At 42.6% G+C, this 20,341-nt stretch overlaps 1 protein-coding gene across 1 annotated transcript in view; it reads left to right on the top strand.

Moving 5' to 3' along the window:
- prex2 (phosphatidylinositol-3,4,5-trisphosphate-dependent Rac exchange factor 2) overlaps positions 1–20,341 on the top strand; it is a 99,307-nt gene that overhangs the window by 28,416 nt on the left and 50,550 nt on the right. The window contains exons 7-19 of the mRNA XM_073488704.1: positions 69–202; positions 1,974–2,077; positions 3,859–4,008; positions 4,504–4,645; positions 9,412–9,512; positions 10,459–10,562; positions 10,643–10,692; positions 14,358–14,433; positions 15,618–15,690; positions 17,450–17,592; positions 17,942–18,034; positions 18,969–19,117; positions 19,198–19,283. Of these exons, the coding sequence (XP_073344805.1) occupies positions 69–202; positions 1,974–2,077; positions 3,859–4,008; positions 4,504–4,645; positions 9,412–9,512; positions 10,459–10,562; positions 10,643–10,692; positions 14,358–14,433; positions 15,618–15,690; positions 17,450–17,592; positions 17,942–18,034; positions 18,969–19,117; positions 19,198–19,283 (1,405 nt within the window). The remainder of the gene's footprint in view (positions 1–68; positions 203–1,973; positions 2,078–3,858; positions 4,009–4,503; positions 4,646–9,411; positions 9,513–10,458; positions 10,563–10,642; positions 10,693–14,357; positions 14,434–15,617; positions 15,691–17,449; positions 17,593–17,941; positions 18,035–18,968; positions 19,118–19,197; positions 19,284–20,341) is intronic.

Here is a 20,341-nt window from a genome sequence, read left to right as displayed (position 1 = left end):
CTGTGTGACCAAAGCATCTGCTTTACTCTTCTGTTTGTCTGACCTTTTGTCCACATGTCCGCTTGCAGGGCTCCAACATCACGGATACATGCACGGAGATGCTCATGCATGGCATCCTCCTGAAGATTTCAGCCGGAAACATACAAGAGAGGATTTTCTTCCTGTTCGACAAGCTCCTGGTCTATTGCAAGAAGAAAAACAGGTGTCTCTTGACCCTCTTTTATTCATCACCATGCAGACAAAACCCACAACGCAGAAGATGGTTTTAAATTGTCATTACAGTGTATGTCTTTTAAGAGACGGACTAAAAATATTATTTATGCTAATTTTAAATTTCACTTTGTCTCTGTACTCCTACACAACATTTAGAGCATGGACCTTATAAATAATTCACCGCACCAGTTCCTTTACTTTTTTTTTTTTAAGAAAACGGAGCAGCGCACTGTGGGAAGCATTTTGTGAGGGGGTTGAAAGAAAAAGTTATGCAGTCGAGGAGACACGTGAGGAAAGGATTTGGAAGGTTTTTTAAATTGAGGAAACGGGGACATGTGATTAGTCTAACCACCGTTTTCTAGTAGATTCATCTTTCAGGTACTTCATGCGGAAGTATACCAAGAAATATGAAAGTTATGATGATCAGTACGAGTTAAGTCAGGAAACTCTTTTGATGAACAGTAGCTTCTTTATCGCCAGATCTGTTCAGCTCACACTGAGCTTCTGATGCAGCTGCTAACAATGCTCCTACATCTATAGTACCATGTTTTTGGCAGCTTTTGTCTACCTGCCACCTGCTGAGCTATGCTTTTACCGTGCATGTCATATACAGTGTAGTGTCTGCAGATAGTACATAAAAGCAAATTCAGTCACTGACTAAAGAAAGAAAATAGCATGTGTTCCTCTGACCTTAAAGGGACAGTTCATCCCCAAAAGAAAACAACTTAATTTTCCTCTTCCGTGTTGTGCTATTTATCCATCTAGATCGTTTTGGTGAGAGTTGCAGAGTTTTGAGAGATATCGGCCGTAGAGATGTCTGCCTCCATTTGAATAGAATTGAAATAGACGGCACTCAACAACAAGACAATGATGATATTGTGGTAATGACACACATATGATAATATTGTGTAAATAATCCAGCGCCGCATGGATCATTTTCGTTTCGTTCCATTCTCTCTTTGTCATAGTAGGTGACGGTAATGCACCTCAATGCTTGTTGCCTTCCACCATAAAACTTAAAAAAGAAGAAGATGCAGTAACTAGCTAGTGGTACACAATCAAATATATAGTTTAAAACTCAATGCTAATGATTGTTAAATTAGTAATTTCCCTATGGGAGTTTTGTATTGCCGCCAGTGTTATGCGAGCGTTAGCAACACTGGCAAATTACACCAAACGCTACAGTAGCAGGACCTCTTTAACATTACTACAAGACTACAAAACGATGTTTTTTGACAAACCTGGGCGCTCAGTCCATTGTCTGCCACACACATGCCAACCAGCCATGTGGAGAGGAAGAGGAAGTGATCTAGTGTAATGCAGAGATTTGTGTTTTGCCACCCGTCCAGGAGTGGCTATGTAGTTGTTGATGAAGCTACTACTATGGCACAAAATCATGAAACTGCTCACAACAAAGCGTGCCATCTAGTTCCAATATATTGGAGAGATATGGTCGATATCGCCATAACTCTGCAACTCACGCCAAAAGAAGCTAGATGGATAAATAGCACTACAGATAAGAGGAAAAATATGTATTTTTGATTTTGGAATGAACTGTTCCTTTAAATTCATGAACTTGTTTCAATTAAAATACATTTTCCTCACTTAATTTGGTTAGTACATATGGACAAACATCAGATGATTATAATTAGTGCGTTATAGTTGTTGAGCTGCGATTGAGACTAATTATGCAGTAGGTAATAACAAGGAATGATTAAACCTCATTGGCTAATTCTCGTGGTTTGCCCTCTCCGTCCAAGGCGTTTAAAAAACAGCAAGACGGCCACAGAGGGTCCTCGCTACCTGTTCAGAGGGAGAATCAACACGGAGGTGATGGAGGTGGAAAATGTGGATGATGGCACGGGTGAGTGGTCCTGTAAAATGATAGATGAGAATGTTTACGCAGCTAGATTTTCTTTCTCTTTTTGTGTTTGCTCACTTTCAGATCCTCATTTTTATTTATTTCAGCACTCCTGGCAGCAGCAGGGTTTTAAAAATGTGCCATAATAACCCGCACAGGAACACTGACAACATAGTCCTTGGCTTGAACTTGTGCACAAGTGTGTGATTTTATACTTGGATCGCCGATGGAAAAATAAGATCTACCTATAAACACATTTTTTAAGACATCTATAGTTACACATCCTTGGGACTGTGCTGCTGCTGGTACTTGAACTCAAGCGCTTGTGTCTCTTGGCCTCACATAGCCACTGATTATCATTTATATTTGTAGAAGCCATCATTTCCTCTCCAGCGGACCTAGATGGGCAGTAATATTGGGTGTTTTTGGTGTGAGATGGATGGGTTTGGGTCTGGAGAGGCAGGATAAACAAGTGGGGCAGGCGGCGGCGCGGTAACTCTTGGGTGTTCTGCACCACAGGCGGGAGATCTCAAGCTGAAATCCAGAGCGACAGGAGTATTTTAGCTTAGATTCCGACGTAATGAAAGCACCAAGACTTTTTTCCCAGGCACACACTTGCTGCCTGAGGTTTAAAAAACGCCCTCGAGGCATACCATATAAAGGACACCACACTGTAGATGCTTTTAGACGTGATTGTAATTGATGATCGTAATTGTTTGCTTTTTGTTACACCCTCAGAGGAGGAAAATCAGAGGTCGGACAGAGATGGAAATAATGACGGGGATTCAGCGAACGGTCAAGAGTTCACCTCCAATTACTTTTGGTTTTATAAATTCTTAACGTTTATATTTGAGCTTCGGTGGAGAATCACAAGTATCCGACAGCTGTGTGGGAGTATCCTGGAGGCTCAGTAGTAAATAATGCTGATGGATGGCTCTTCTTCTGCATGTGTGTCTCCTCGTTTACCTCATTAAAGGAGAAGAGCGATAATCGATGAAGCACTCAATAGAGAGGCAATGAGGGCCGGCACTAGAACTGGGAAAAATGAGTCTAGAGCAAGTGTTCGCGCTGAGGTAGAGGAGATTTTAAAATGGATGTTTCTGAAAAATGGAGCGTACACTACTATTAAAGGTGCACTGTGTAGTTTTGGGGAATAAGTCTGAATCAGAAGAGAAAGATACAAACTCTTCGTTTCCATGACTGAATAAACAAACTGAAAAAGGACAACACAGTTTCATACTGTTTTACTTTGTTTATATCTAGAAACCCTGCCACCATTCTAGCTTCAAACAGGGTTCTGGGGACCTTATTTTCCTCTGAGAACAGCTTGTTTACTCAATTATGGAGAAAATAAATATTTTGGGGTTTTTATTATTACCTCAAATATGAATATATTATGAGTTTGAATTTTTTCTCCAAAAGTACATAGTCCCCCTTTAATCATCAGATAATATGTTGTCTGCTGTTGTCTGTTTTCTCTATGAGGCGTAGCGTTGTTATCACGATGTAATTTTGCTTCTTTGAAGCCGAGCATTGGACTCGTGCCTCCTGTTATTGCTGTGTTTCATGCGGTAACCATGGTTCGCTGCAGAGCCGACTTCCCAACAACTCTGTTTACAGTGTCATGATCAGTGCGACCACTAATTGACGGGCCTCCCCTTCAAACGCGAAGAACCACGCAGAGCCTGAACGAGTCCAAATTTGCATTGTCACACCCCCCAGAGAGGAGAGGAGACTTTATAAAACTAGTGAAGTCGAAACTCTCTCCACCTCTGCCTTCACAGCTGACTACCACAGCAGCGGGAACATAGTGAACAACGGCTGGAAGATCCACAACACGGCCAAGAACAAGTGGTTCGTCTGCATGGCCAAGACCCCGGAGGAGAAGCAGGAGTGGCTGGAGGCCATCATGAAGGAGAGGGAGCGGAGGAAAAGTAAGAAGGCGCTTCGGTGTATCGGTATCAGGGTGGGGGTCGATTAGGAAACTCATTTCCTTTTAATTTTTCTTTATTTTCACCATGTGTCTTGAATTAAAATACTGAGAATATATGCTGCGTTTGGGAAAATCAATACAGAGCAATTTAAACTGGAATAATTGAAAAAGTAAGTTCTGATTAGTTGTGGGACCTGCAAAAGAAAGAAAGTGAGCAATGCAGCAATACTGTGTGTGTCTTTGCTAGCATTTTCAAGAAAAAACTACAGTGAAAACTGCATATAATCTGTTTGTATTTGACCCATTTTGACTTTGTGTACAAGATAAACTCTTCATAGCGTCAGCCAATAACCCTGCTGAAGACTACAAGCACAGACGCTGCTAATTATCTTGCAAAGTTAGCGTTAACCTTGATGTCGAATCCAGTCCAGAAGCTGAGTGCAAAGATTATTAATGCCACGATACTGACAGGCTTTTTGCACCCTCTGCTGCACAGGTCTGAGGCTCGGCATGGAGCAGGATACGTGGGTGATGGTGTCAGAGAAGGGGGAGAAGCTCTACCACCTCATGGCCAAGGGTAACCTCATTAAGGACCGGAAACGCAAGCTCACCACCTTCCCCAAGTGCTTCCTGGGAAGGTAAGAGTCGTGAGAAAGCTGCGAAGTGTTCAGTCCTCGTGGTTTCCTCTGTTTCACATCGGTGTGACTATATAACTGTGAGGGAGTGAGTGTAGACGACCGTGCCACAAATATCTAATATTTAATTCTGTATGTTCTCAGATGTTTAGCTCTTTATATTTGATGTGAAATAGGTAGAAATTGAGTAATATTGGTACATACAGTATATGCTGAGTACACATAAAACTGTAATATAAATCCCTACTGTCCCTGCTTTCATTTTAAAATTGGCGAAGATATCTAAAGACAGCAGCTGGGAAGAAGAAAGCGTCGGCGCTTTTTGTTCCGGAGACTCCGTGTTATGTATATCTGCAGTCTCAGTCATGGGAAAATCAAATCCTGCCAGATTTAGCCCATGAATCTTATTTAAGGATTATTGGTGTGGTGTCTGGGGACGGATCGGCCATCGAACGCCAGTCGTAAATCACAGGGAGATATCCCTGTGCGTCTCAGCTGACTGCCCGCTCTCTCCCTCTCGCCCATGTTAGATTACAATAAGCTCTCTCCGGAGGAATCCGTTAGGGAACTGCAGTCAGGGGCCCGTCATGCCAGAGGGCAGCTGCCTGTGTGTAACATGTTTGTCGTTTCTTTCCGTCCTTGACTTTCCGTGTTTACTTTTAATGAGACTAAACATGCCAATCTATCTTCCACTCGCTGATAGGTGAGAGTATTTACTGTTCAGGGTGCCTCGCTCAAAATCCTTGAGCTATTTTAAGCATGCATGATTTGATGCCCCCGTTTCAGTATTTCCCTTTCATCATGTAAGATGTAGATGCCTTGCTGTCATATCAGTTTGCCAGATTTTTATGCAAGTAAATGAGTCAAAAAGTCAGTTTGAACTGACTTTGCCCAGGGTTTAATCTAGTCCAGGGAAGCACTCTTAAATAACTCTTTAAATTTAAAATGCTGAAGTCTAGATCTCCTGCAGTCAATGTCAAAATCCAATATTAGGCAGAACACACTGTAACTCCAATCATTGGTATATGTGAGAGCCAGGATGATGTGATCCTCAAACTACTAGCTGTGATTTGATGTTCTTTTGTTGGTTTTTTAAAGTAAATCCTGATGGGATATCACACCTTGTGCTCTCCTAAGCTGGAAAAGCACAAAAAACCCTGTAATTCTTTTTTCCATTTCTCACATTTAACACATTTATTTATTTATTTTACAATAATGTGGTTCACATATTATAGGCCTAAGTGTGGCGCACACATTGTGAGACTGAGTTGGGGACAAAGCTGGATCAGGATGACAAAATCTAAAAAAAACATCTGGTTGCAGCCAAAGAGAGGTCTCCGTGTTTGAAAATGAAAAATTGTATGTGACGGCCAGCAGTCCTTTTAATAAAGTGATGACACATGCAATTTAAAAATTGGAATTTAAATTAAATATTTTCACAAGACAGTCTTGGTTAGATGTTATTTTAAACTGTGCTCTTATCTTGACTCTTGAAATCCCATAACAAATTCCCCTCATAAACGCCTCACTGCGTTTCAGAATGACCCATGTTTTCCATTTGTTTGAAATCTTTACAGAGTGTTTTGACTGGTAATAATCACGCTGAACATTATCCCAGCTTAAACAGTCATTTCAAAAGCCCTGTTATTTTTAAAAGCATGGAGAGAGAGGAAAAAAAACAACAACCAAAAAGTCCAATTGGACATAGTTGTGGCCATGTTATATCGCATGGTGGTTTGGAATGAGGAGTTACTTTCTCCTTTGGTCCACGCAGACAACACCAGATCCCTCGCGGTCTGGAGGAGGAATGGATCTGTCAGCTAAAAAGATTAAAAGGATCAGATGTTGGTCATATGTGGGTACCTTGTTGAGTCTGAAGGGATCATATGGTGAGAAAGCAGCTCAGGGAAGCTCCCTTCGGAAACCTATCCTTCCACAGACAACTTGGCCAACACCTGGATGACCACTTGTGGGTAGAAAGACATCTCTAGCCCCTCTGTACTTCCCCTGTCTGAGATGACTTTGGAGAAGATTACATGTAGGCGTAATTGTTGAATTGGAACCAGCATGGTATGTCTCTGATGAAAGCCACATTGCCTATGGCTTCGACTCGGCCCACTCCCCCCATTGTGAAATGCTTTGCCTTTATTCTCTTTCCACGCCTCGTCTTTCTCTTTTTGATTTTTTCTAAGGCCGAGGGCTATTTTTGGGTCTCAAACTCCTCCCCTTTAAGTGGTGCAATCGTATTTGTGGTTTCGTTCCTGTGAGAGTGTAATTCATCAAAGGAAATGTGTGTGACAGCCACCTAGCTTGCAGTTTTCATCCAATTTTAAACTTGGAATAAACAGAAAAACAAAAGGAAGTCAATGTGGTAGTCTCTTCTACATACGAAAGACAATACTGTCTGCTTGCTGTGACAGATGTTGATTAAAAAGCCCTTTAAGAGCTCAATGAAAAGTTGGACGTCCTGTAAGAAACGCACGCTGTCTGTGTCAGCCTCTGCTCTTTCCTTTCTGACATTACTAGGGATACTTATTTTGCTCTTTCTGTGTTTAAAAATCATTAAAGCTAAAGCTGAATAGAAATGTAGCATGTAGATGTAGACAGCATTTCTACTGCACAGAGCAGTGAGATATAATCATTTATATACTGTACTGATATTGTATGACTTTAAGTATTGCCTGGGGTCACATAAGGGACATTAATAGTTTGACATTTTAGGAAATATGCTCATTTACTCGAGAGTCAGATGAGAAGATTGACACCACTCTTGTGTTTTTCTGCAAGATATTAAGCTACAGTCAGCAAGCGAGGAGTTAGCTAGCTAGCTAGCTAGCTAGAACTTAGCATGGAGACTGGAAACAGGAGGAAACAGCAAGTAAGTATTTTTCCAGAGATAACAAATACATTCACCTTTGACCTCTAAACTCACTAATTGACACATGATATCTTGTTTGTTTAGTCTGTACAAAAGGTGAACAGAACTGACTCCTTGTTTCAGGCTAGCTGTTTCCTCATGCTCAGCTCAGCTAACCGGCTAATGTAGCTTCATATTTAACCGCCAGATATGTGAGTGGAAGCTTTTCTTCTCCTAATCGAACTGTTGGCCGGAAAGCTAACGAGCTCATCTTCTAAAATGTCGAGCTATTGAGTGAAATGTCCCTTTCTTTTGTCCTGAAGACCTTGAGGGATTGGTTTCCTCTGCATTTCTCTGAAATATTCATGACAACATTCAAGTTTAAGTTAAAGTTTGGATGGAAAAACAGCCATTGGTGCTACTTTTAATCAACCGTTAAAAACTTAGCTGGTGTGCTTTATCATTACTGTCATCACACAGTGATTCAGGGAGGTATGTGACCCTGTGACATCACCTTTTTTCTAACTTTTTCTCCAAAGTTTTTTCCAAACCGGTGAGTGTAGCACAAACAAATTATCCTAGAAATGTGGCATGACTTAAACTTTTCAACTTAAGCAAGGAGAACATCGCTCATGATACAAAGTGCATTTACAAAACGGTTGGTTTTGAGGCCCTTTAAAGGCTGGACTGGAAGTGTTAAGGTTTATTTGTCAGAGAACAAACACCAATATCCATACATACATCAAATTATCTCTATATACATTAGTGAGTCTTAAATATTGGTAGATTAAATTTGGCCATTTTTCCCTGCTTTGAATAAAGCTGTTCGTTACATATGTGACCCTAAGCTCCTCAAGGCCATGAGAACTGCACAGCTCAACCTTTCAGGGTATTTTTCCTTCCATGGTTAAGGTACAGAGGTTGACAAATTGACGTTGTTATAGACTTGTGTTTTTCCCCTGTGGTCTGTTAGGGAGAGAAAAGCGCCAAGGATGAGTGGTTAAAGAGTGTAAGATGTTGGCCGGACGGACGGGGGAGGGGGTGGAGATGGTAGCGGTGGTGGTGGTGTTTGTTCAGTTGTTTCTCTGAAACCTTTTGTAATTGCTCGTGTTGGCTCGACGCTGACACCCGGCCACCTCCGTCATGGCCTGGGAGTAAATTCCAGTGAATTCCAGTGGTGCCGCTGGCCGTGTTTGTTTGGCTTTTATGGGGAGACAGGACATCAAGGATGTAATCAGATAGGCTACTGCTACTCCGCCTGCTCTCTCTCTCTCTCTCTCTCTCTCTCTCTTTCTCTCTTTGTCCTCATACTCTCGCTCTCGTTCTCTCTCTGGCTGAGTCTCTAAATTATGGAGAATTATCCAATTTAGCTCATTTGGGCCATCAGAAGATCGGATGCTGTTTGTTGTTTTGGCAGCCGAGTTTGTTTCCTCTTCCCAGTTGTGAATGACGCACAGAAAAACATATTTTGCATTTTTCTGCATGAACTTCCTAAGATCCAATTAAACCTTTTCGTATTTGATAGTGTGACAGTGTTTGTCTAAAATAAATAAAGTTAAACTAGACAAAACATGCAAACTAAAGCCTGCCGGTTGTTTAAACCAACAGATGTGGCCCTTGACAGTAAATAAATCATTCCTCTTTCTGCCAAGATGGTGTTTGTTGCCATAGTCACATCAATTTAGAGTAAATGTTGTTAGTAGCGAGTTGTAAAGGCTCTCTGTAATGATAGCAAAGGCCACCACATTTTTTCCAATTTGCAGATTATCAAGAGTGAAATGAAAGCTCTCCTCTGATGGAGCGATGCGATTTTGCATGGGGATTTTGTGCATGTTTGTTGTGTTATCCCTGAGTGAGTGACTGAGTGAGTGTGTCTGCTATCATGCCAGTGTTGTCTTTTGTGTGTCCCCAGTGAGTTTGTGTCCTGGCTGATGGAAATCGGTGAGACAGGCAACCAAGAGGAAGGGGTTCACCTGGGTCAAGCTCTGCTGGAGAACGGCATCATCCACCACGGTTGGTTCTCACATCCAGTCTCTTCTCTCACGCTTTATCTGCTGTTCCATATCAAAAACCAAATCTACCACAGTCTAATTCACTTTGTGCTGCGCAGTATGGAGCATACAAGTGCCTGCTACAGCCTTACCTAACCTTCAGCAATGCCCAATGAATGTGCCGTGAGTTTCTCAATACTTTCCCTCCCTGGCTGGAGCCTACACCGTAGACACAGCTGTCTTATTTATGTCCTAGCAGGTGTCCCATTTAAACACTCCCTTGACACAGTGTTTAGGTAAGGGATTATAATTAATAATCTCTTCTTGCCGTAATGTTTGTGTCATATTTGCTCAGTGGCTGTTCTGCGGCTTTGTGTAACAAGTGTATCTAGCGCGTGAGGCTTAAGGTGGCTTTGCGTTCGCACTAAATGGCGCATGCTTCTCTGCATGTAGTTTTTCCTCAAAAGAGTAAGGGCCCCAAGCCAAGTTGTATCTTAAATCACTCGTGGGAGCTTTATTGCTTCCTCACAGAGAAATGAGATTGGGCTTTAGAGCCGTTCCTGACAGAGAGGAATAACTCCGAGCCCCCTCTGAGCTCTCTCGCAGTGCAGTTAGAAGTCCCCATGTGGAAAACGATAGAATATCTTTTCATAAAAACCTTTAATGGATGCAGCACGGTTTCAGCCAAGAATACAGAGGAGCCAACTGTTATTACTGTTAGAAGGGTCCTCGACGAAGTCCCCTGAAGGAAGAGGAGCTGTGTTATCTGTGACCGCTCTGTATGAGTGTTCTTGTCTTGAAAGCTTGTTTCACCACGCAGCCCTGCTATGCTTTAAAACCTCTTATGCTTTCAAACTTGAAGCAAGATGAATAATACTTCCTTTAGGGTTTGAGTCGTTTCCACTTGTTTTTTTCTTTCATTCCGACACTTCTCCTTTCACAAAACCCCTCTTGTTTTGCATTTTCAGTGACAGACAAATACCAGTTCAAACCCGAGCCTGTGCTCTACCGCTTTCGCTACGACGACGGCACCTACCACCCAAGGAGCGACATGCATGACGTCATATCTAAGGTAAGGTCTAATTTACTATAAATCAAATTTTATACACCTATAACTGATATAATAAGATCTTCTGTCCCTGTTTTCCTCAGGGCGTTCGGCTCTTCTGCCGTCTTCACAGCCTCTTCACTCCTGTCATCAGGTAGGCGGCCATTTTCCTTTCCACTCCGTTGCAGCCCAGCCAGGTGGGGCTCCAGTCGCTTCGCATCTGGCTCTCGCTCCTAAAAATAGCTCCAAAACAAAGAGACGAAAGTGGAGGAGAGAAATAACACGGTGAACTATGAGCTCATTGTTTTCAAAGAGTTCCTGACTTAGGAGGAGTTGGCACAGATGGTGATGGGGTGCAGCAGGGCCTGTGGGTGATCGAGCCTGGCAGGTTTTTATCTCCCCAGTCTCAAATCACAGATGTGGTGAAGAAGGCTGAATCTATCAGATGTTAGGAGCAGTTTGGGTACATGTGGGAGACAAATAAATGTCAGACAATGGGATGAATTCTCTCTTGGTGCTTTTGAATGGTAATTATCAGCATTTAGTAGCCTGTTGGAAATGCTGGTATGTAAACAGTGTGAAAAAGAAACAGTCTTATTCTTGATCTTCGAAATATTTGTGAGAAATCTGAACTATTGGTAGTAGTAACAAGGTCCACCGATGAGCTTTTTCTGGCGCTTTCAACAACATCACATGGTCTTCATCTGCATAAAAGTTCATTCTTGACCAGCTGCACCCCAAAATTCATTGGAAATAGTAGCTTAACACAGCGGACCCCACTTAAGGTCCTTTTACTAGCTTTTTCTGAAGCTTTCAATGCATCAGATGCAGCACGATGTTCATTCTTGTCCATATACATAGTGATTTCACAAGGATATATCCACACAAGATCTTCTTACTAGCTTTTTCTGGTGCTTTTAATCATGTCACATGGTCTTCATCAGCATGAACGTTTGTTCTTGGCTCCTGTCAAGTCTTAACTTTAAGCCAACACGGACACATTTAAACAGCTAAGTGAGCACGCATGTCAACCGATCCTATTCTATTACACCTATGCGAAATACCCTGATGAAGACCATGTGATACTGTTGAAAGCTAGAAAGGAGCATTGATTTTTTATTTTTATTTTACATTTACTATAACAAAGGTCCAGTCGTTTTTAGACATTCTATTGCAGAAATCTTTCATCGTATATTTTTATTTGTAAGTAAACATGAATGAGAAGTCCCAAAAATACTATGGATTAAATTTCAGCAGCCACTGAGCTATTCTCTGAATGATAATACGGGCGGACAGAGCTTGTTAGTGGACCTGCCATTGTGATTGTTTTGTCAAAGGATATTGCCTGATTTCTAAATCCAAACGTACAGGGGATTTCTGCTCATTTTTCTCCTCCTTTGTTGTGTGTGTTTGGGTCACATGGCTCGATCCATTCATCACAACTACAAATAGCCTCATTTCTGTTAAACAGCATTTTCCAGGGGCCATTCAGGTACAATACACAGTTCTTATGCATTTCACAGAGTGTGACCGACCGAATATTGATCCTTTGCTCTGAAAGGCCCGTCACCGAGTCGTGCTGCTGGAGCCAAACATCAATTCCAATTCTTATACATACAACATGATGCAAAATAGCCATTGTGACATCTGGAGTTCAATGCTGTTGTTTTCAAAGTTTTAGCAATGAAATTGGATGGAGTTCCATTATATGTTATTCAAAAATAAACTTGGTAATTAGTGTAAACATGTTAAAAACCAGAAACAGCCTGGATGCCTATGAAATAGTCACTCAAACCCAAATGCCAAACAGGTGTTATTGAGCAATTTTGGCACATGTGTTGAAACAACCCTTTGTCTAACAGCGTTAGAAGTGGAGCAGTCTCATTTTAAACACTAATTTGCTGGCATGTGTTATCTTTTTAGATTCCATTTGATCAGCATTTGCGGTGCAGACTGCTAATGTGTTTTACTGCAAAGCACCGCATCAAGGTTGCCTGTTTATGCTGCATTTGAAGTGGCCTGATGAAGAGCTTTAATTTCACACTAGTAAAACTGTGCCATAGCCAGAGGGTACGCTGATTATACAGTAAGTGTAGTATCCCAGCATAGAGGCTTCTCTGTATTTCTGTTTGATTCAAGTGCTAAAAGCCTAAAGGGTGATTTTGTGTTTGTCAGCATCCAGTCCATCAGCGTTTGTATTGAGGCCAAACCTCTTTACGTAAAAACTGTTGTTGGTGTGCTAGAGTTGTGTGTGTTGTTGTGCAGTGTGTTCTGACTGAAAGCCTAGTACAATGCATCACAGGGCCTGGGAATGCCAGAGTTTAATTGGAGCAAGCGGCCCCTGCCTAATTAGGTATAATTTCCTGGCGGAGCGAGAACGATGAAGCGAAGGGGGGGACGTACACGACGAAACCCCCGCGCAGCTTCTGCCCACTGTTTGAAATGTCCACTATTGGCTAATACTGTGTGCACATAGTTTAATAATGCAATGAGAAGAATGCACACAGAGAGGCTGCAACCCCAAAAAAATACTGCAAAGGTGATCTCATAAATTATCTTCATACAGATTGGAAGATAAATATTGACAAGTTTTCCTTATTATGCTGGAGAGTCCTCCTCAAACTCAATATTTATGGATATAAGTGTAGAAATGATATGGTACACTGTACTTGAGCAATTCATCAGGACTGCAGCAGTTGGTAAAGGCTTTCAGCATCCCCTGTATAATATATTCCAAAGAATGCTTTGAAAATGCAGCATTTTCCGCCATCATCCATTTACCGCTACCAAAATGTCAAGGCAAACTTTCCTCTTTGGACAGCAAATTTAAAAACTACCTCTCTGACCTTTCCCTCTGTTACTCCTCAAACTGCTGTTTCCTCATGCCGGACATATGGCTGCCCGCTGGACCCATGTTTACCCCCCATTTTTCACTCTGACAGCCTCACTGTGCACCAGCCGCTCCGCAGGATCGCAATTCAGGGGAAAAACTTTGTTCCTCTTGCCTCTTCTGGTCCAAGTGGCTTATGCATGGCAAAGGCAGGGCAACGTTCCTAATACCAACACAAGGGTCCTCATCAGAGACCAACACAGGCTGTCAGATACAGTTACGCAACAGAACTTTCCATTGTGGAGGAAACAGAGCAGTGTTCGGCCTCTCAAGCTTCACATTCTGAGGAGCTCCAGACAGCTGAGATTGGACTTTAACTTGGCCCACATGTCATGTTTGACTTGTGTGAACTTTGTGTGTGTGTGGTTGCGTGTGTGTCTGAGTGAGTGTTTGCATGTGGTGGAAATGGTGAAGTGGTATAAGTCACGGTGGTTCTGGACTTTCCCGGCCTGCAGCTCGGCCCCTGTGTGTCCCAGGAGAGGCCCCTGTGTTCATGGGAAAGTCACAGCTCCATTTCAGACGGCATTCCCGGGGTCTGTACGCCTGCGTGGGTAACACTGAGAACAGTAACACCAGACTGACATGGGGGCACCCCAGTGCCAAACACTGCAGGGGCCGTTAGCAGCCATGCTCGGAGGAATGCTGTTTTGCTGTCACCGACTGTCAGAAACTCCCTTAGATTTATGACGCAACTGCCAGCACTTGAAAAGTGACCACGCCTCGCTGACAGAGGGAATTATTAGTCCTCTTTTAGTCATTGTGTTTAAATAGACCAAGCAATTACAGCTCTGCGTGTTCACCATCTGGGTTTAATACAGTTAAAGTGAATCATAGAGTTGAATACTAACATGGCACAGTCAGAGTTTATAGGTAGGAATTTTGTTTTATTGATCCTTCTCATGAAGTTTTCTGCTTTTATGCCCGTGCAGGGATAAGGACTACCATTTGAGGACTTACAAATCAGTAGTGATGGCCAACAAGCTGATAGACTGGCTCATTGCACAGGTAAGCCCTAAAAGTGCTTCATCCGCAGCAATGGTTGCACAGTATTATTGTATGTCAGCTGTAAGTGTGTTATGGTTATCACAAAAGGACCCAAATGCAAGGGAGGCCGGAAGATGTGACGAAAAGAGAGCTTTATTAAAGGAGCAATATGTAGTTTGTATGTATGTAGTTTGTATGTCGAGTTCATACTTAAAACAAACAAGGGGCAACATAACACCAGAGTAACCGCTAACCTCTGCTAACTGTAGCTGCCAATTGCTAATTAGCTCAGTAAGCTGTGCAGGTAGTGATCCGGACTGGGAGCTTGGAGCACCAGGCGACTAGTGTTTACATGGCATGGTCCAGGGCTAACTGGTTAGCATGCTAACTTCAGTAGACATGTCTGCAACATAATACATAGACATAACAGCATTTGTTCACAATCTGTTGATAATTTTAGTTATTTTTTGTAAATGTTTTCAACTAAACTTTGTACATATTGCACCTTTAACATAAAGCTGAATCCACAAAAAAAGCAAAGGCTTGTCTGAAGTTATATATAACTTAAATGACACATCAATTGGATTCTTGTTATATGTTTGAGAGCGAATTCAAATGTGGACCAGAGGAAAGAAACTGAGACAACAAAGTGTTCCTCGCCGTCAGACTTGAGTCAAAAGGAAACGAAGAAAGAAAAGTCGAATTGATTTGACAGCTGAGCTTTATTGACTTTGACAGGAAGCTTTTGAGGTTGACAGATTGATAGTCTTGCTCGGGATGACAACAAAGAAATGAAATGTATACGGCGACCACCACAGAATCAATGGCAGACATTACATGTTTGTGTGCGCATTTTTGCTATGAGTGCATACGTGTGGTGCATATGGTAGTCCATATGAAGGTGTTTGACCCAGGCCAGCAGAATAGCTTTCACTCCTGCTTTCTATACATGATTTTGGCTGTGTTTAAGATGGAGCGTGGAGTGGCTCTGCTGGCCTCGGGGCTTTTGGAAGCAGGGCGTGAGTGTGACATTTCTCTGAACACACCATGTCTTTTGTTCCGTCTCTCTTTCTACTTCATTTTCTCTCATCCTCTTTTGCTTTTCTCCCTCTTGACTCATTTTCTCGATCTACTCTTTTTGCTTAAATCCGTCTCATTTTCCCCACTGCATCCACTCTTTCTCTTCCTCGTGTCTTCTGGTGCAGGGGGACTGCAGAACCAGGGAAGAAGCGCTGATCCTGGGGGTGGAGCTGTGCGACAATGGCTTCATGCATCACGGTACAGCACTTTTCTCTGCTGAGGATTTCAACAGCACAAAAAAAACAAAAAAAGTCCTGATCCTGCTGTTCACAAACCGTGGAATCCTCTCCATCATTGACTAAATAAGAGTTGAATGCTTTGGAGAAACCGCACAGAGGGCGCCTGGCATTTAGCATCCTGTTTTAGAACACAACCACTCTTGTTCTCTTTCCATTTCTACTTATAATCCCTTTGACACGCTACAGGAATAGAATTTTTTCCAATCCAGAGAATGAATTTGTATGTATGCATGCATGTGTGTGTGGTTAGGGCTATGGCTGTATTCATGCATACTATCATTAACTTCATGCATACTTTCGTGACTTAGGTAACCAAGCACAGGGTACATGCTTTGGTTGCTTTAGCTGTGAGAACTTGGCGGATAACACATGGATGTTTAGGTGCAAAATGGTCAGTAGCCATGGTTGCAGTTTGTTTATGCGAGTCAGACTTGTTTTTAACTCTGCGCTTGCCAAAGTCTACATCATACACTTTACTGTATGAGTCACAGCGTGTCTCCTCGTACCCCCGTGATGTAACTGCTCCAACCTACCCACACTACAAATTACGCGCACATCTATGGAACATAGCAGTCCCAGCCGTCAACTTCCTCTCACTTCCACAGCCTTCGGGGTAATTTTACCAGTGGTGCCAGTGAGTTATTTGGCCTGACGATGTAGCTATTAAAACTATTGGCGCTGTATCTGATCTTGAGGGGAATGAAGTGAGGAAATGTTAGAAGGAAACTCTGTTATTCCCCTCAGGCATATTTTTTCTTTCTAAAATCGAAGTCTTGGTGAAGGCGTTATGTTACCGTGGAGACTGGGTTCTTTCAGAAGTGATATCTTGCCACAGAAGTGGGGTCTCCTTTTTTTCTCACGGCCTGTATTTGTACATTTTGGGATACATGGTGTTTAAGCACTTGGGCATGCTCCATTTGGCATGTGACTAATTATTTAAACCTCTTAACTTAAACCTGCAGTGTGGGCCGACATATAAATGAACGTCCGTTAATTTAAGCCCATTCCAAGCAAAGTCACACAATGTTAGTTAAGCACACACACTGTCAGATAAATCTCTCTCTGCGTTTTGCAGTATACCGCAGTTTTTATGGAGGCATATCATGCTCATTTTCAGGTTCTAGAACAGGTTTTCATGCTTTAATGCTCAAAAAACTCATCAGCTTTCTCATACTGTCTGTATGTGCTCCCCCTCTGTGTGAAACGCTCCCGCTTTTTAAGGCCCACCCTCCTGAATACCCAGTCTGCTGTCATTGGTCCCAAAAAACAGTTATGAACCTGAAAATGAGCCTAATGTGTCTCCTTTAATACATGTTTGCATGTCCAGGCATGCCCATTTTCCAGACGTCATGTCCTAATGATTGTTTATTATAGAATTTTGAATCCATTTTCTACCTTTCCATACAACCACTGGTTTCCATTCATTTCCCCACAATTTGTGAAGATTTCATAATAATTTATCACAGTTATGTAATAGTTCTGAGGTAATACATTGCACATTTTTTCAATTCAGCCACTCTCAAAATGGCATAACCTTGAGAGAGAGAATGTAACTTTGTCAAAAGAATCAAGAATCTAAGCCTGTGTGGTACACGTGTGGAAAATGTACATTCACCCTGGTATGAACCCTTAAGCCTGAAAATAATCTGTTTACCAGAAATATGAACATTGTTTGTCAAACTTTTACTAATCTCTGACCTTGTTGTTGCCTCCTTCAGTGTTGGAAAAGAGCGAATTCAAGGACGAGCCCTTGTTGTTCCGCTTCTTTGCTGATGAGGAGATGGAGGGTTCCAACACCAAACACAAACCCATGAAGCACGACCTGAAAATAGTCGAGAACGTCATCTCCAAGTCTCTCCTGGTGAGCGCTCACTTACGGCACTCCTCTGTGGCTTATTGATTGATTAGTCTGTCCAATGCACTGCGACTTTGCTGTAACGTACCCACAACGCAGAACAAACCAATGGAACACTAAATCATTAGGAAGCACACAGCTGTGAGAGAGGAAAAGTCATAACACTGCAAAAGTCCATTTTATACCTCAGTAAGCATTCCTTTCAGAGGAGAGAGTAAACACTGACGTCGCTGCTATCTGTCTGTACCAGAATCTGCCTCTTGTGTGTGTGTGTTTGTGTGTTTGCGCTCTGTGAAAATGTCCTGCTCTGCTGGCTTGGGATTCTGCTGATGGGAGACATGTCGTTTTTTCCTAGATAAGGCCTAGTGATGGAGGCTATGGCTTTACCCTGGAAGAGAGGAACAGGGTGCCCATCATCAAATCTGTAGAGAAGGGCTCCCCAGCTGAGGTAAGGATGCTTTTACACAATCGATACGAAGAGTACAAAGGAAGTCTCTTCAGAAGAACATTGTTATAGAAAATTAAAACACAGCTAACACGATGCTTGTTCCATTTAGGATACAGCATTCTGTACATGAAAGCATCCTGAAACGTCCTTTTGTTTCTGCAAATCCACTCAGCCCACATTTTCTTGAACAAATTGATTTCCAAAATGATGTTGTTATTAATTCTGCTAATTCTTACTGCCTGGATTTACCTACAGTCTTGTACAGTGGAGAATACATCCATGTAATCTCTGCTGGAACAATGTAGGCACCAAGATCCAAGGGTGTTTTTGGTTTTCTGAATGTGGTTCACTGTGTCCTGCAAAGCTCTGATGCCTTCATAGCGGATCCGTGCCAATCAGCAGGAGCCTTTTGTAGTTAAAATGCGGTTCGGTCATTCGTCATGAAAAATCTAAATCGCTAACTGTTTCCCGTTTTGCGGTGATGGACACTGATGTTAACATTAGAAGTATTTTCATGCAGAAATAGAGCGCATTAAAGGGCGCCGTATTTCTGAGGTCTCCTTTGGTGTTCAGCTTTGATCTGCTAGATGAAAATGGGATGGAGGAGTTTGGAGGCGAATGTGATCAATTTGAGCGCATGACCTGTAATTCCCTCCAGCCCTGAAGTAGCAACCGAATGCGGCTGGAAGGTCTGGATTGCATAGAGACGTGTGTTTGCCTTTGAATATTCAGTCTGGGACAATGAAATCCACAACGGGATCCAGCTGTATACTCGTAGATAAAAGTTGTCTCGTATTGTGAGTGAGAGTGTGTGCGCTTTTCTTTGTCATATATAGAAACCCTTCGGGAATATTGTTGTTTCTATCAGAAAAGTTCAGCTAAAAATGACTTTGATTATGTATGTCTATCCTCTCCTCTCCTCTCCTCTCCTAAGATGGCTGGCCTGGAAGTAGGGAAGAAGTTGTTTGCCATAAATGGAGACCTGGTGTTCCTCAGGCCTTTCTCTGAAGTAGAAGTTCTCCTCAGGCAGTGTTTCAACAGCAAGGGTCCCCTCAGGGTGCTTGTTAGCACCAAGCCAAGAGAGTAAGTCTGATCTTTATATGTAGATATGTACATGTGTGATTATTTGTGCTAACTCTCCTATTTTCCCTCCTCTTCCCCAGGACGGTAAAGATCCCAGACTCGGCTGACGGCTTGGGTTTCCAGATCCGCGGCTTCGGCCCGTCTGTGGTCCACGCTGTTGGGAGAGGTAAGAGATCACTGCCTCCACCACTTGAGCTGTCTCTCTTCATCAGAAAAAGGGCCTCCCGTCACCTAGCTGTTATTGCGGCACAGCTGGCAAGCAGCTGCCACGCCAGCCTTTGGGGGGGGTGCGTGACTTGGCCACCAGAGGCCCATTTTCCCCGCTGATGCTCTCCATGTGCCTCAGCTGGTTGTGTAATGGTGCAGCCAAAACGCAGGATTATCTGGTTATCAGTCACTTTGCACATCACAAAAATTCCCATGTACCTATTCAACTTTTTGTAAAGTATTTTTTGGGCCATTTCATGGCTTTATTGACAGGATAGCTTGAGAGATGACAGGAAATGGGATGAGAGAGAGCATGAGCATGCAGCAAATGGCCACAGGTTGGACTCGAACGAGGCCTCTGTATATGGGTTGCATGCTCTACCAACTGAGCTGCTGGGGTGCCCGCCGATGTACTATTTTTTCTTAGCGGTTCAGTTCCTCCGTGTGATTGAAGAGGCACTCATCATTTTTTAATCAGAGTTCCTCTATTTCTCCAAACATGCAGAGTGTTTAGCAGCACCACTATCAAGCCTGGCACAAGATAGCGTCCAATCCAAAAACAATCCATGGCCTTGTCTGGCTGTTCTCAGGGGAATTGAATCTTGTTTCTTTTCCTTAAGCAATCTAAGTGGGATAGCAGGGTAGAAATGTGCTGTCGCTGTGCTTGTGTGTGTGTGTGTGTGTGTGTGTGTGTGTGTGTGTGTGTGTGTGTGCATGTGTTGGCCTGATGATGTGGTTGCCTGGGAACCTGCCGTGTGTTTAAGTAGATGCTCTGATCCCCTGAGACAAAGATGATGAAGGAGGTGTTTAATCCTTTGGATTGTCATAACAGCTGCCGTCCCCTGGTGACTGAGGTCAACAGGAGCAGGTAGAGACAATTAGAGAAGAGACACTGAGAGACAGGAAGGAGTAGATAACAGGTTCATCATTAAATCACTTTTAGGTGGCAAGTCACTGTATTCTCATTGTCGATGGTAAACTGTCGTTTCTGTGATGCTTTCTGTTTCTTCATTTTTT

The sequence above is a fragment of the Pagrus major genome, chromosome 19, assembly GCF_040436345.1.
Source record: "Pagrus major chromosome 19, Pma_NU_1.0".
Lineage (NCBI taxonomy): Eukaryota > Metazoa > Chordata > Actinopteri > Spariformes > Sparidae > Pagrus > Pagrus major.
The sequence above is the reverse complement of the archived record's forward strand: the minus strand, read 5'-3'. Positions and strand labels throughout refer to the sequence as shown.